The following is a 17,635-nucleotide window of genomic DNA, read 5'->3' as shown; positions in this document are numbered from 1 at the left end:
AGAGTAAGTGAAACCCCGCCCACCAATGTGCTGAGAAATCCAGGAAGTGAAGAGAGCACAGAGCCCTGCAGGATGCAGAACAAGAGTTATGGGAATACCCCTTTAACTAATTTCTTCCAAACTCCGAATAGCCAAATTTTGTCAGAAATCTCAAACATTGCAAACCTTCCATCTCCTTACTAAGCCATGCAAAACACTAAGAAATTTGCAACTATTGATGTAATAGCATAAGTCCTAGGGTTGAGCGATCGGGATTTCACAATCGCAATCGGAATTCCGATCCCAATCTTTTTTGGCAAGATCGAGGTCTCACGTTAGTTCCCACAATGCTTGGTTTCTGGCCATTGGTTTGGTTGAGCGATCGGGAAAGATCGGATCCCGATCGGTGGTTGAGCAAATTTCACGATTGCGATCGGGATCGGCTGGAAAATGATCGTAAATTGGATTTTAAAAACGACCCTGAAATCTCAAGATCGTCTCAACCCAAATAAGACCTAAACTTAAAAGGAAAAACAAAAAAACAATGCCTATATATAACATTGGAGCTCCTTCATATTTTGGTAGCAAGACCTTCATCAGGACTCTGGAGTTGGAGTCGGGACCAATTTTGTGTGAAGTTGGAATCAGAAAAAATGTACAGAGTGCAGAATCAAAATAAGATGATTCATTAGTATTAATTATATTACACAATTATTAATATTGTACACTAAATTAGATACATATTTACTTGGGGATTTACATATAAATTCAGTCACTGGCTTTTTATTTTATTATTTTAAAGAGGACCTTTCATGGGTTTGGGGCCACAGGCAGTTCTATATACTGCTGGAAAGCCAACAGTGCGCTGAATTCAGCGCACTGTCGGCTTTCCGGATCTGTGCCCCCGGTAAAGAGCTTTTGGTCCCGGTACCATAGCTCTTTACAGTCAGAAGGGCGTTCCTGACAGTCAGTCAGGTACGTCCTTCACCACAGCAGCGCCTAGCGCGCTGTATTGTGTGAGCGGGGAGGAATGCCCCCTCCTTCTGCTTACAGTACTCGTCCATAGACGGGTATTATCAGGAGTGGAGGGGGCATTCCTCCCCGCTCATACTGTACAGTGCTATAGGCGCTACTAGGAAGAAGAACGTTCCTGACTGACTGTAAGAAACGTCGTTCTGAAAGTAAAGCGCTACGGTACCGGGACCAAAAGCTCAGGTCGGGAAAGCCGACAATGCGCTGAATTCAGCGCACTGTCGGCTTTCCAGCAGTATATAGAACTGCCTGTGCCCAAATCGGTGAAAGGTCCTCTTTAACTGCTTCTAACTGACCATGGCTGTCGGCCATTCTTGAAGTCGGAGTGAGTGCAAGAGTCATAGAAGGCTGTAAAATAAAATAGGAGTCATAGTCTTTGCTTTGGCCTACCAACTTCACAGTCCTGACCTTCATATACAATGTGTAGTTTTTGATGCACTTTTTAGCCCCCAAAAAACAGGAAAATTGGACAAGGATAAAAGAGTCTTCTTTTTTTTCATAAAGTACAAAAACAGCAAGTGTGAATCCAGGCTAAGTAAGTTGTGTTGGCAACTGCAGAGGAATAAAGGAAACTAAAAGAGCCCGAACAGAATGTTACAAAGGCTGTCTTCATACATGCAGTTTTTATACGGTTTGTGATGTATTATTTAAGACAATTCCAGGAATGGTTCCAAATCGAAGGAAAAGTATAAAGGAAGCATTTATACAGAACATTTCTTCTCTATTTACACTATTGTGTCAGTAAAAAAAAATGCTTAAAGAACAACATCAAAAATTACAGGCGTAAAGGCAGCCAACGCTAGGTGAATTTACAGATGGAAATACTAATTGTGATTGTTGTGAATAGAAATATATAATTTGAAGGCAATTTTATGACTTTGTTCACAAAGCGTTTCCAAAAATATACATGTAGGTATATTGAAAAAGAAGAGAGATTCAAGTGTAGGGAGGAAACCACAGTGGGCACACCAAGTGGCAATATCATGGTGATCACTAGAGATGAGCAACTTTTTCAAAAATTCGATTCGGCAGCTTCACCGAATTTTCCGATATTACTCGATTCAAATTGGAATTAATTTGCAGTGAATTGCATTAACCCCTTCCTGGTGACCGCCTTAATAGTATAGCGCTGCTGGGAAGGAAACTGTGTGCACACCCTGCTTTGCAGGTGTCAGCCGTGTGTAACAGCTGACACTATTCTCTAACACCCCCGGTCGGAGTTGAGTTGATGGCGTTATTATGCCAGCACACTCCACATGACCGCTGGGGCCCAATCACAGGCCCCAGCAGTGAGGCCTTGTGAGCAAGAGCCAGAACAACTTCTGAGTGGATGGTGAGCCCAGGACAAGTGTGCATCAGTGTTTTTTTTAAATTATTTTTAATCATGATGGGACCACCTGATTTCACTGTGGGGGGTGCCAAGGGGGACATGTAACATGGCGGAACCCTTTGGATGCCATGGTCATGTTTGACTGCGGCATCCAAAGGGTTAAAACCCCTGGAGCTGTGCGATTCGTTACCACAAAATATGAGGAAATCTGAATTTGATGCAAATCAAATATTTTCTAAAATTCAGATCGAATTCCACTTTGTCAGCTTCGATTCACCCATCTCTAATGCTCTCCTTTAGGGGTTTGTAATGAGGTTCAAAACCTAAACACTTTATTGGAGGTGATTTTCCAAGATCCATCTTGATCTCTTAGTCCAGGCCACGATTCCCAACAGAGATGTTGCGGCATCCATTGATACCTTGGAAACTCATCATGAGGCTGCAACACCCTGTTTGGGAAGAAGACTACATGCCTTCATGCAACATTATCTGCGTCCTTAGGATGTTTTTGTTTTTTTGTCTTGGAATGAAAGAGAAACATTTCTAATGTGGTTTTCTTACACAAAAGACTCAATGCTCAAGTGTGGAGTTAGTGGCTGCAGCACATACTAGGGTTAGTTGTGCATGGTAAGCCAATCTATCAAACAGTATAGTTTGGGCTTGTGGGAGGAAACCCATGGGAGAATATACAAATTCCATGTAGATGGTTGGACCCAAACTCAGCTGGAGGGCAACAGTGCTACCCAAAGAGTTATCATGCTGCCCTTTGGAGGAGGCTTTTTTTTTTTTGAAGGGGGGGGGTACCCTGAGTTGGAAAAGTTTAGGAAACACTTGGTTAGTTAACCTCCTAGGACACTTCCGGTGCACAACAAAGGAGGATACCCTCAGTGTGCACAGCTCTTGGTTCACAAACTACGGAAATCTGAGAGGCAAATTATACTTAATCAAGTGGGATCAAAAAATTATCCCCCTCTTTGACTTACCCTCCTTAACCAAAAATAAAAAAATCAGAAATCTTGATGTCATCGTTGTATACTTCTATTCACCAAAACTTACAGGTCCTAATTTAACTAATACGCACGTATTTGTGTACACCGTATTCCCGTAAAATATCACAGCAACTAAATTACAAATTACACATTGGAAATAACCTAGATAAACATACATTAGCTACAGGTATTGGCTATACCTTCGGAAGTAAGCAGAAGATTATATGTTTCTAGGACAATCCAGTTATGTTTAACCTCAATATGTTCCCGGAATTGTAAATAAGGCAGATTCCAGTGTTCACAATGTTATCCTGGAACAATTTGCTTCTCTGTAATTTTTTGTTTTATCACAAATATCCTTGAAATGATGGATGTCATAGCACCAAACCCACGATTTTGCAGATCACAGAAATCAAGATTAATAGTTCGTATTTTTCCTCTTGACTATCATTTTGGGAACACATCGAGCTATAGCAGTGTTCTTATTCTCATTCACTTTTCTTATATACTTTGACTCAATTTACAATTGAGGTATGTGAACTGGGGTGTGTTACCACTAATTCTCCCATATACAAATGTAGCAAAGTTTATACTGAATCAGATAACATGTTGCCTTTCGATATCAACCATCAAAAGCTATCGAAAATCCACTGGAAAATTGCTGCAACACTATTTACCAGAATGTAAATCGATAGCAGTTAGAGTTTGTCACTGGTTGCTTTGCTATGGCCGTTGCGGCCACCGATTGGTCACATGCAGCACAGGACTTCCATCCACGACTTTATGGCAAGTGCCGGAACAGACAGTGAGCACAGGAGTGACGGGGACAGGCAAGTGTTTTTTTTTTATGTTTCACCTTCTCAGCCTCCTCCCCAAGTTATTCCAATCTTTGACAACCCCATTAACTTGTTATATACGGTACATTTCTGGACAGGTAAAGAAGAGCACCATCAGTACATAAGGGGCTGGAAGGGTTAACTTTCTTGTAGTGTAGCCCTAGTTGAGGCTCATAGTAGCCGTACGCGGAGTCTCCACACAAGATAGATTGATACTCCATGTGAACCAGTGTTTATGCTATTAAGATGTGGCCCTCAAGTGAATATGGGATGTTGGTTGTTCTGGAGGAGCTCTAGATGGACATCCCGAAGGATGACTCTGTGGTGGCTGTGACTTGATGTTGGGTTTCGATGGGGTGATGGTGCACTGTATGAGAGGGTGGCATTCACGCATTTTGGTAATTTTGTAAGTAGAATCTATTTGGATGTGTCTACTGTAACGCAAGTGGTAGTGGCCTATTTTATGAGTACAGATCTGGGGTGTCAGGAGGGATATATGATACGGTATGAATGGGGGCCATGTGTTCCCGATACATATTTGTGTCCGAATAAAGTCTTGGCCCTGCTAACCGAAGTGTATCTGGTGGTTTATTGGCACAACTACAGTACAGGACAATGTAACGGTTTCTAAAATTAACTTTATTGTAATAAAAAAAGGACACAACACTCTTTGTGTTTGAAAGATCCTTCATAGACAGGCACTTGACATTTTTTACATTAAGACCTTCTGTTTGATGGAGATGGGTCGGATCATTTGGTTGATCAAATAGGTACCATATTGTAGGATCTAATATGGCTGACAATGCTATTTATTATGCCATATGGTTAAATAAACTATATACAGCACAAACAAAAGCACAATAGAAAAACTTCACATATACAGTAGAGACTCAATAGAAGGGGCAACACAGTGGCTCAGTGGTAAGCACTGCAGCCTTGCAGCACTGGAGTCCTGGGTTCAAATCCTGCCAGGAACAACATCTGCAAGGAGTTTGTATGTTCTCCCCGTGTTTGTGTGGATTTCCTCCCATTCTACAAAGACATACTGAAAGGGAAAATGTACATTGTGATCCCTATATGGGGCTCACAATCTACTTAAAAAACAACAACTTAATAGAACAGATATTTTTTTTTTTTGCATATCTAATCTATTGGTGGCTATTAGTGGTACAATGGAGTCAAAAATAATCCATTCCTCAATTTTTCATAGGAAAATGGAAATATTGGGAGACAAGGTGAATAATGAGGTGCAGGGTAAAATTTTTGGCTGATGTACGTTTACCTGTTAAGGTCGATGTTAAATGAAGCGAGCGATGTCTATCATGAAAGTCCTAGGAGTTATGGCTTGGCAATTTCTATCCTATCTTTCACCCTGACATTCTATCGATGACATTCATCATCTATACAGAATAACACACATAATATAATTGACATTTCTTCATATTATGTCTTTGAAAAATATATCATCATTTCTCTTTTCCCTTTGAAAAATACGCCCAACATCAACCGGCACTTGGCTTTTACAGAATGTTCCCACATGACACAGCTGTGTGCACAATGACAGATTCCCTTCATCTCATTAAAATACAAAAATAAGAAAAGTATCATTAAAAAAGAAAAAGTAAAAAAAAAAAATCAAAATATATTTCCTAAGTATGAAATGCTGGGAAATGAGGTGCCGAAAATAAAGTCATGTAGAGTATTAGATGTTCATACACAAATCATTGATGGTGGGGGCCACAATGGTTAGCACTGTAGCCTTGCAGCGCTGGAGTCCTGGTGTTCAAATCCCACCAAGGGCAAAAAACCATCTGCAAGGAGTTTGTATGTTCTCCCCATGTTTGCATGGATTTCTATCCCATATTCCAAAAAGACATACTGATAGGGAAAAATGTACATTGTGAGCTCTATGTGGGCTACATAAAAAAAAAAAAAATAATAATTGATGGGTTGACTTTAAAAACATTACAATAAATTCATCGTACTTGCCTAAAATACCGGACACTTGCCTATTTAGTCCGGTGTAGTTACTCCAATTCCCAAGTACTAAGTTCTGTTAAATGGTGAAGTTTTTAAGATAAGTTCTGTAAAATGACCATCAGCTTCTCCGACTACTCTGTGTCTACTCTGCTAGCAGTTGTACCCCAACAATCTACAATATATTCCCCCTTTCTGATGGATGGACATGTTATTAACTTGGCAAAAGCCCTTTAAGTGATCACAAAAAGTTTAATAAAATATGTTAATTATTTTTTCTTACTCACTACAATCCGAGTATAAAAGACTTTAACCTAGATTGTCCCCAAAGAGAAATTTTTGATATAAAAAAAACAAACAAAAAAACAAACAAAAAAAAACAACACTATTCCATGGATTAGAAAGCTAATCAAAAGAAAAAGATACAGTAAAATATAACTTTTAATAGTTTAGGTTAAAAGTACTCATTAATTGTTTAATTAAAACTTAGTTCAAGATAAATACATATTGGAAGGGAGTAAATTGGATCCCTAACCTAAAAGGTATTTTGTACACCCCACTGTAGGACCATAGCCCCTATCAGCTTCAAAAAATTCCATGGATTAGAAGCCATTAATATCATTACGTTTTCTTTTTATTCTTTTTAATACATACGTTAACTATTTATATAATGTATAAATATATAAATCATGTTTATATCATGTGTCTGCTCTCTGTTTAGTAGATCGATTTACAGAATCCGTTTAAATAGTAGGGTTGAGTGATCGGAATTGGAAAAGATCGGATTCCAATCGGCGATTGAGCAAATTTCAGAATCAGGATAGGATGAAAAATGATCAGAAATCGGATTTTGAAATCTCAAGATCAGCTCAACCCTAAAAGTGACTTTTCTCATAGAGAAGCATTGACTAGGGTTGAGTGATTGGGATCGGAAAAGATCGGATCCCGATCGGCGATCAAGCAAATTTCATGATTGGGATCGGCTGGAAAATGATCGGAAATAGGGTTTTAAAATTGATCCTGAAATCTGAAATTAAATAGTAAAAATGGATACAAATCTGCTTTTACATTAAAAAAAAAATTATTCATTTTTCCATACAACTAGCTTGAAGAAAGGAAGAAGTGGAGGGTTTTATCTATGCAAATCAATAGGATAAGGAGATATCCACATGTAAGGTCCCTTTCACATGGCAGAATTATATTCCGCCCCATGATCAGCTGCAGATTTCACCCTGATTCTGCCTCTCATTGTTCTCAATGGGAGACAGAGATAGGAGCAGGACATTAACAAACTAAATTCCTTTCTTGATCTTGCTGTAGATTCTGTGGCTCAAGACTTTCCGCTGACTAGGCCCATTTATCTGCGCTTAGTGAGTCTCAGAAAATCACAAACAATAGATCCTCCATGTAATAAAGTCACCTGGTGGTGCAAAGGGTGGAGAAACAATAGATCCTTCATGTAATAAAGTCGCCTGCAGGCGCAGAGGGTAGACAATCCCTCTGTCTCACCACTTATCAGGTTTTGAAAAAGAAAATAGACTAAAACATAAAAAAATGGATGTCAAATCTATCTCCATCTACATTGCAGCTCCATTTTTTTAATTTTTTTTTTAGAAGGAGAGCACACTTTTTTTTGTAAGTTGTAAGATGGTTGCCCAAACAGAGGCAAAATAAACTTTTTCTTTAACATTAGACTCTACACATCTGCCAACGGATACATAAGCAAAGCAGTTACAAAAATGTACGTCACGCCCAATTCACAGCTGTGCATGGGTTTCCGTTCTGAGAGTTTGCATGGAATCTTATGGAATAAGATACTTCAAGACAGTCTAATCTTCAACATAAACAGCACAGTGATATTCCCTGACATTTAGTCTTAGACCTCCTGTGTTTCTATTGAGGCAAACTTTTCTTCACCTTGGTAGAGACAAGCAGGTTCTGGGGGCTGCGAAAGTCATACAGACCCTGACATGTTAAGATATGGAATAGACCAGGTTAATGTAATTTTAGAAAAGACAACCATCTTACCGTATTTTTGGAGGCTCAGATCCTTCAACTTCTAAGTAATCATATTTTTCCTCCATCTGAAAATCTGTAAAAACAAGCGATATGGTATCTCCAGGTTCTGTGACGACCGTCCATGTGCAGTCTGCATTGTTATGGTATTCATTGGGAAATCCAGGGCTTGATATAATTCCATTCGTTCCTCGGACTGTTCCTCCACACGCATCTTCAGCTGTAGAAACAAACAAAGGCTAAGTATTAATGAAAACTCTTCTAGTAGCCGGTGGAAGTCGATTTTAGCCAACGTCTGAGAGACTTCTGGGTTTTAGGTATCAAAACTGTCTAGGAATATCGGGCAACTTTCTTTCCTTATGTCGATTAATGGCTGACAAACACTTATCTAGATATCTGAAAACTGATAAACTGGCAAAAATTGTTTGTAATATAGTTATAGGATATATTATGGGGTTAGTAACAGGACATAGTGAGACACTAGGGGGAATTTACTATCCAATGTATACATGGGTACCACCATGATGTGGCTCCCTGATGACCCATGACTGATAGGGCCGGGAAATCTGCCGTAAGCTGCTGGGTCCTAGAGGACTCACAACAGCTCCGTAGTGCAGTATAGGAAGGCACATTCCTAGTGTAGCTGTGTCTGTAGGTGTCTGCCACAATTACAGGAGAAATCATTTAATAAAAACTAAAAAATTAAGGGCCACGGTGCCTCAGTGGTTAGCACTGCAGCCTTGCAGCACTGGAGTCCTGGGTTTGAATCTCGCCTGGAACAACATCTGCAAGGAGTTTGTATGTTCTCCCCGTGTTTGTGTGGATTTCCTTCCATTCTACAAAGACATACAGATAGGGGAAATAAATATGTGCATTGTGATACCTATATGGGGCTCACAATCTACATAAAAAAAAACAAAGATAAAATGCTCCACTCCACCAAAGGTTTGTTATGGTCTTATGGGGGCACAATGTGTAAAAAAGTGTCACTGTCACTATTATGTCCCTATCACAGGTTTCAGTTCCAAAGACAGAACAATAAGTGTCATCAAAGTAAAAACAGATTTAAATACACATTGTGCCATAACCCCCCCCCCAAAAAAAAAAATATAAAAATAAAAAAATAATAAATAAAAAAAATCACCCGGTACTGAAATGGTTAAAGACGTTTTCAGGTTTTTGAATGTTTTTGACATTGATCCTTAGGATAGGTCATATTGGTGAGGGTCTGACACCCGGGATCCCAACGTATCAATTGTTTAGGCACCATAACTACACATTGTAGAGAGTCAAAGACAGAAGACTTTATACACTGTATCAGGCCAAGCCCAAGTATTGCAACTCTGCTCCATTCCCTTCAATTAGGAATCCATCATCCCCACCATAGTTATCGATGATAAGGGTACTTGTACAATTAATGCTTTAGCAGTCATCACAACCATAGGATAAAGACAGAGAAGAAATGGATCGCTCAACGGCAAAATTCCTCTAAACATAAAGCGCTAATTGTATAAAGACGTTTCTATAGTCACCGCTTCCTTAGCATTGTCACATCAGCTAAAATAAAATGAGGACTCGACAAATGCATATTGAGCGGAGTAAATGTGCAGGAGGGGATGAGTAAGAGGATCGATACTGCTCTAGTTCTGTATAGTGCGGTGTATAGTTGTCATTTTTATACCTACAAGCATAAAACTTATGAGAACTAGAACTGCTCTCTAGTCACTGGACTGTGATAACACAGATAACATGAAATATCCAGGCTGAGTTATATTCACTTCTCTCCGGAGGAGATCTCAGAGCTAACAAGTACAGTCATTCACTAACCTGCTGTTACGGATCTGTGTATATATATAAATAATATTTTTTGAACAACAGAACCTCTGGGCTGCAAGACACTGGAGCAAAGTCCACAGGCCCATATGGGCGGCTGTATGTCTGAACTACCAATTAAACTGCAAAGACACTGCAGCGAGGTACTTAATGTGAACAGAGTGCAACACACACTGGCCGAGGTGCGGCGCAGTACACAAATGAAAAACTGCAGTGACAGTGGTGTGGTGCGATACTCAATGTGAACACAGTGCAACAAACACAACAAAGAAGCCTAGGGTTAAACACTCACCTTAGGTCAGCAACAAAAACACATGCTCCTGCAACAGCTAGAAGCCCCCACGGAAGTCTGAACGTGCTCCTGCAACAGCTAGGAGAGCTCCTGCACACAGCTAGGAGTTACCAATGACGTTTGACAGTGTAAATAAGGCTATCTCAGAGACCAAACCTGCTGCAACTCTACAGGCTGGCACAATGTCTATTGCTCCTAGCCCTGGTGCAGAGCTGACAGTTCAGGGTTTACAGGTCCTAACTAACAGCACACAGGAGAAGCAGATGAACCCCACACAGAGGCCTGGTCTGGCAACCTGCCTGAATACTGGAGCCTATCCCTGTAAACTACTGTAATTAAACAAGCTTCCGTGAACTTAGGAAATTCAGTAGCTGCTGGTGAACCCTGGGGGGAAGGGTTCGACAAGACAGTGAGCCCTAAGCTGAGCCCCCCTCTGTCCTCTCCTACTTGTCTGTACTGTCCTAGGTGACAGGCGACAACTGGTCGACAAGCCCTTCCTAGATATAGGTGAAGACACAGAACACATACAAGACAACAACAATCAGCAAGAGTAACGCCAGCAAGCACCAAGCAATAGCAAGCACCAATGTGAATGCGAGCAAACAATAAATAGGAAGGAAGGACACGCTCCAGAGCTAATAGGAAAATAGGCTGTCAATCACACAGGTAAGGCTAACATTAACTATTAGAGGGGCAGAGGGAAACCAAGGTGAAGGAGATGGAAGTGGTGGTAAATCAATTACCAAGGTGAAGGAATAGGACAGCGATCAGACAACACAAGAAGAACCGTAAGCAAGGAACTGAACAAGACTCCTGTGTCGCATCGTGTGAGCGGATGGTGCAGAAGTTGGAATGGGTGTGGACTTTACAAGGAGGCTACTAAGATGAGCAGAACCAGCCTGATGCAGGAATAACAAGATCCTATAAAAGCCCAAAGGTACTTGGATTGAAAGCATAGTAACACTAAGTTAGAGAACTAAAATGTGGAAGGTACACAATGATACAAAGGGTACAAGCAAGGGTGGAGGATGGGGACCTTGAGGGGGGGTAGATTTTAGGAGGATGTATAGGCAGGGGAGTGGTCGATACTAATCTCCAGATTACAAGTATATTTGGGTCATGAGGCTGCTGTAAAGCACAGACCCAACGCAAAATATGTAATGGGGCCCCATTTTCATATGCTTTCTATAATACTTGCATGTTTAGGTTTTGAAGGGACCTTGAGGCCCCCTGAGGCTCCAGGGACCAGTAGAAATTACTATATTGCACCCTTACCCAGTTATGCCCCTGGTAAAGCAAATATCTGACTATTAACAGCAGTACAGACAAGTTAACAATAATTATAGTCCAGGAAAGAAAGACAAGCAGTACCGCTCCTATTAAAGTTGTGGTTCTGGTAATCCGTAGCATTGCTCCTATTATTTGTATAAGAGCACTACTGCACACACTGCCTGTCCACTAACAGCTTCAATTTATGTATATGGGGACCATTTGTTGGACCCCCACACATTCAATTTGGGGCTGGCAAAACCTCTAAGGTCTACCTAATAGGAGGGTAAAAATCTAAAAGTTTGAAATGATAGATTTGACTTAAATCGTAAAAATTAGAATAGAAAAGTTTGATTGACAAAGGGTTAAGGCTTACCAAATTTTTTTGGGAAATTAAGGAAAATTACATTTTGGGTTTTTCTTCTACATACACATTAGGATAACTAGGGATAAATAAGCGATCTATCTTCCAGCCATAGCTATCTCTGGTACTGAGGGTGGTGCGAGTTCACATTTCCCATCCAAGTAAGCTGTAACTCTCTTTTCATGTTAATGACCTTGACTGTAACAGAATATTTTCTCAGCATTAAGAGTGAAATAATTAAAGCAGAAGCTTTATGATTGTCTCCTCGTTCTGACTATGTGTCCTATGACATAGATATAAATTGTTATTACATTGAAATTGGTGGCATTTATCAGTATTACCCAGCTGGGAAACAAAACGTCATCTATTTTATCAAGAAAAGCTATTCCAATTGAAATTGAAATTCAATTGGATTTTGTCTTTTGATATGTTTGGAACAAGCTTTAGCCGCAGATTCACAAGGAGAAGACTTTGATAAACAGACCCCTTGATGTCGATGAGAGAAATGTCTTTATTTTGGTACAATTTCTTCTCATTATACGTATTCAGCCATGCCACTTGTTAAAGAACTAGGGTAACAATCTAGCACAAACAGTATCTATTACACGACGAATCTTAGAAGGTTTAATTTTATGGCTGTAAAGTAATATTAAAGAAGTAAGGCTTCGGTTTGCGAGTAGAGTGTAAAGTCGTAAACATTTGTTTGATACTACATAATGAAACGTATTATTTGGGGGTGTGATTAGAATTAGAAGACCCCATATGCCAGGAATCTGAACCGTGGTCAGGTCCAGCATGGATATTGCCTTGTCCATTACCTTCCATTTATTGATGTAAACAAACTTGCCTAAATAAAACCAAGACTGCCACAATAAAAATATAAAACATAGGGAGGTTCACACCTGTTCCCAGTCTCTGTTTTGCAGGTTTCCATCTTCTGCCCAAGAAACTGGATAGGAGACGGAAACCGGCAGTCAGTTTTCAAACCCATTCATTTGAATGGGTTTGCAAAGTGTCCACCCTTGAGCGCCCATGAGCATCTTGTGCCTCTCCATTTTTTTTTTTAACCGGACACAAAGTCGGACATGCAGGACTTTGTGTCCGGTTAAAAGAAAACCAATTTCACCGCGGAGACCAGAAGACGCTCATGGGCGAACACTGACTGCAGGGTTTATGTCTTCTGTCCAGCTTCTCGGGCAGAAGATGGAAACCCACAAAGTGGAGACTGGGCACAGGTGTGAACCCACCTATATATACTGACAAGGAAAAGGGTAACAATGTTAGGAACTTTTGACTTTCAGGCTCCATATCTCACCATCCACTACAGCTTTGCATGTGAGACCACCATCATTTTATAGACAATCATCTTGGCTATCTCATATATAAACTTGACTTGCAACTATATAGTTTTTGAGAATCCAGTTTTCACTTCTTGCAACCTCTTTCGATATCTTTTCTGACTTGATGTGCTACAAGATCACCGATGAGGCCTGTGATCAAGTCAAACCCTTTAGAGATCAGCACAACCGATATAATCCCAAATGACTCAGGGGCATGTGACACTAGAAGAGGGTACAAGAGCTCTTGGGTGAAGACTAAATACTGGGAAAGAAGACTTGGCTGTTAGGGGAGTTGAGAAAAGGTATCAGTCATTTTTATTTTGCTTGCAACTCCCCTGAGCTTCCACTTATTAGAATTTGGTGTGTGAACAGATCCCAGAGTATAAAAAAAATTGTAGGTGTGAACCCCTAATATTTAATTTGGACGCTCACAAAATTTTTGGAAAATTCATACCAAACCTAGTTCTTTACAAACCGATTGATTTTCTCATCTCTAATAGTCACCAAATAAATGCCCTAGAGATAAAGTAATCTAAAGAATTTCATACAATGTTATAAAATATAGAATTCACATTAAAGGGTTGTCCAAGTGAAAATAGGTTCTTTAGAAGGGGATTAGAATGGTAAAAGTGATAGAAGCTACCAATGCTAAACCACTTCAGCTCTGATGCTTACTGGATCCATGCTTGTCTCTAATTCTAGGTCTCATCTCAAAATACGGAAAAAGCCTCTTCGGCCAGTCACTGGCTATGAAGGGTTACCATTGTGGCTATTGATTAGTTTGTCACGGGCTAATGTTTTGGCATTTTTTGAAAGCAAAGACCAAGAGGGACCTGGTAAGACTCAGAACAACAGTGGTGAGGTTACTTTATTTTCTTAACCCACCCTGTGCCCTTTCCAAAACATATTTTCCCCATTGGGAAATCCCTTTAATATCTGTATTAATCCAAAGACTCAGGTGCCAAAACCAATGGGGCACATTCTTTTGCAGTTATGTATGGTATACAGTGCATTGTGGGTCAACGACTCCGTGTGGCCCTAAGTGCAGGAATACAAAGATTTTCAAAACTTTTTTCCTGAGAAGTAAATACTCTCTGAAGTGGACTTCATGATTAGCTTTGGGTGATCGGGATGGACAAAGATTGGATTCCGATCGATGATCGAGTAAATTTCATGATCGCGATCGGAATTCTGATCCCGATCTTTTTCGGCACGATCGAGCTCTCATGTTAGTTACCACAATGCTTGGCTACTGGACATTGGTTTGGTTGAGCGATTGAGATCGGGAAAGATCAGATCCCTATTGGCGATTGAGCAAATTTCATGATCGGGATCCATTGGAAAATGATCGAAAATTGGATTTTAAAAACGATCCTGAAATCTCAAGATCGGCTCAACCCCATTTATGATCCTTCGGATGAACCACAACAGCTACAAGTGACTGCTGCTTGGCTTAAAAATGAGATAACATATTACAGTATGTTTAATAAGACCATGCATGGTGGTATTATTAGGGCACTGTATAGCAACATTTTTATCCACTATGTACCTTGTGTTTTTATGAAGGAAAATATAGAATTATTATTTGCATGTTATTTGTTCATGAATATACATATTAATACACACACATTATATATATATATATATATATATATATATATATATATATATATATATGTGTGTGTGTGTGTGTGTGTGTGTGTGTGTGTGTGTGTGTGTGTGTGTGTGTTTGTTCGCAATTGTGCCCTTTTTAACTATGTTTTGACCTATTTTATTCTGACTCATTTTTGTCTCTCACATGTACCCTGTAAATATAATACCAGACTCGTTCCTGTATGTCAATGTTGGCGTGCAGCTTTAAGTCAGGCTGTATAGCTTGTCATATGTAAAGTTCTGCAACACTGACAAAAAGCAAATGACGCCATATCTCGGAATCTGATTACAAACCTGAACGATGTATATTAAGACAGCTGAGTAATCCTAGCTATATATTTAGTAGGAGAGATAAAAACAAAATGTAATCATATTCAGTCTGGTATTTTCATGCTGAGATGATCCAGGAACAACACCCATGCAAGACAGATGCTAATTTGTCCTCACGGAGGGGGAAGATTCTTTTTGACTACAAATATGGAAATGAAAACAAATCATATAAATAATGCAGGATTTCAGAATGTCAGTCCACTGATCTAGAATATCTTATCAACTATTACTACTAGCAGGGATGTTTCTTAAGGTGACCCCGAGTTCTCCATAAAATGTAACATAACATGGAGAATGTATATACAGTAGTCCCTCTTTTTAGTTCTGAGGCTGGGGATCCCATATTATAAAAAGGTTTTCCCAAGAAACAAGTTATCCCCTATCCATAGGACCGCCACTGATCAGGAGAACAGTATACACCTCTCCATTCACGTCAAGGGGAGATAGCTGCATGCTGAACTTTGGCCATTTTTGTCCTTCACATTGAAATGAGTAGGATGGCGCTCTATTCAAAATAGGGGGAGACCTCCAGTGATCTTCAAGTTATCTTCTAACCTAGTTATAGGGGATAACTAGTTTTATGGAAAATCCCATTTAATCTACAAAGGCCAACAGTGTCTTTGACCTCTATATGCATACCAAAGAAGATTTATTAGGACCAGCACATCATGCACCAGTCTTAACAATTGGGTAATGAACCCTGAGTCTGTGCTGCAGCAATGACATCTCTGACTACCCATGTGACCAGTTCAGAAAATGAATGGCATTAGTCAGGTACCATTAAGACCAGTGAGTGACCTTGAGTGTTCTCCTCCATGGGATGCCAAGGGTGCCATTTCTTGTCCTATCTAGTACATCAATTAGGCCATTTGGAAGTGACTATATGAGGGTGTCATGGGGGTCGAGGTGCTGAAATTAAAGGTTAGTTTGTCAGGTGAGCAATGGACCTTTTATGAGCCCAATACTTAATAGCTCAGAAACCCATTTACGTAATTGACCGTTTTATAATTTTGTAAAATTCAAAAATTTTTCAAACCGATATGATCTTACCGTGCCTTATTTTTAACTAGAAAGCTCTTGAATTACCCTTTATTTCAGCCATCTGAACATCAGCTCTCTTTCCTCTACTTATTTATACTGAAGACTATATTCAATCGGTAACCTTTTATAATAGTGATCCCATGGTCTATAGTGCAGATAACTACATCCAGCCATCGATGTGGAATAATACACCCAGTACACAATGAAGTGGAAGACCAAAGGCAACATTGCTCTAACCTTATTGTTTCTGGACCGCTTACATCTTGGAGACAGCCTAAGGATATTTGGTGCCAAAGGAAAAGGCTACATTGTATTGATTTTTCCATCAAATTCGCTAAACATTTCTAGCTATAAGCTTCGGCGTTGTATAAACATCCAATAGAAAATAACTCATCCTATATTGTTCAAGGAAAGAAATTAATTCTTAGCCAAGTCAAGTGATGAAAAAGTTTGCATCTTGTTCTTTGAAGGAAATGAAATGGCGCGTACATAGCCGAAGAAATCTGACAAACCTTAAAGGAGGTAAACAAATAGAAATGCTAGACATATGTTTGCCAAAAGCGGAAAAGATCAAGTGAAATTGATTCATTATTTTGCCTAAATACTTCAGTGAAACTTCAGCGTCTCCTACTAACTATGCATCCTATCGCCATCATCTCCCTGAGTTATTATCTTATTTTGGGACTTAACCTAATCAAACGACACATCCTTGGGCGTAATGATACCCTTCTGTTCAATATTCGCTCGGTAATAGCCTGCGGATTTTATGCTCCTATGCCCTTTTGTATCAGCAGCTTCCTGACTGCAAGAAAAAAAACATTTTTTTTTCTCCTACTTAGTACTTTAGGTATCAGCACAACATTTGCGATACTTAAAGCCCAGACTACTAAACTCCCTTTATGCTACCGAAGAGGAGACATACGGTACAGCACAGAGGCAGAAGAAAAGGAAATAGAAATAACGTAAGAAAAACAGCCATCCAAAATAAGTGAAAACAACTAAAAAAGAAGCTTAGAACCCTTAGAGGCTTTTATGTCAAGTTGACAATTATTTTCCTTGAGTGACAACTAATATGTCAATTAGTTAAAGAGATTGTCAACCGGCTTTCCGAAATGTGCAAACTGCAAGAATGCCTATATATGTGTATATATATATATATATATATATATATATATATATATATATATATATATATATATATATATTATATATCATATGCAAATATGTCCTCCTTGGTAGATGGAACTTACTGTAACACCACCTTTTGGACGGTAGCTGCCTATAGATCAATGCCTGGATTTCATGAATCCTAACGGCATAAAATGTGAATAAAGCTAAAAGAGAATATCTTCAC

At 39.5% G+C, this 17,635-nt stretch overlaps 1 protein-coding gene across 1 annotated transcript in view; it reads right to left on the bottom strand.

The window, feature by feature from the left end:
- The window catches only part of CSMD3 (CUB and Sushi multiple domains 3), a 1,052,627-nt gene that overhangs the window by 714,960 nt on the left and 320,032 nt on the right, over positions 1 to 17,635 (bottom strand). The window contains exon 5 of the mRNA XM_075270295.1: positions 8,172 to 8,379. Within this exon, the coding sequence (XP_075126396.1) occupies positions 8,172 to 8,379 (208 nt within the window). The remainder of the gene's footprint in view (positions 1 to 8,171; positions 8,380 to 17,635) is intronic.

The sequence above is a fragment of the Leptodactylus fuscus genome, chromosome 4 (assembly GCF_031893055.1).
Source record: "Leptodactylus fuscus isolate aLepFus1 chromosome 4, aLepFus1.hap2, whole genome shotgun sequence".
In the NCBI taxonomy this organism is placed as follows: domain Eukaryota; kingdom Metazoa; phylum Chordata; class Amphibia; order Anura; family Leptodactylidae; genus Leptodactylus; species Leptodactylus fuscus.
Note: the sequence above shows the minus strand (reverse complement) of the source record. Positions and strands in the feature narration are given on the sequence as shown.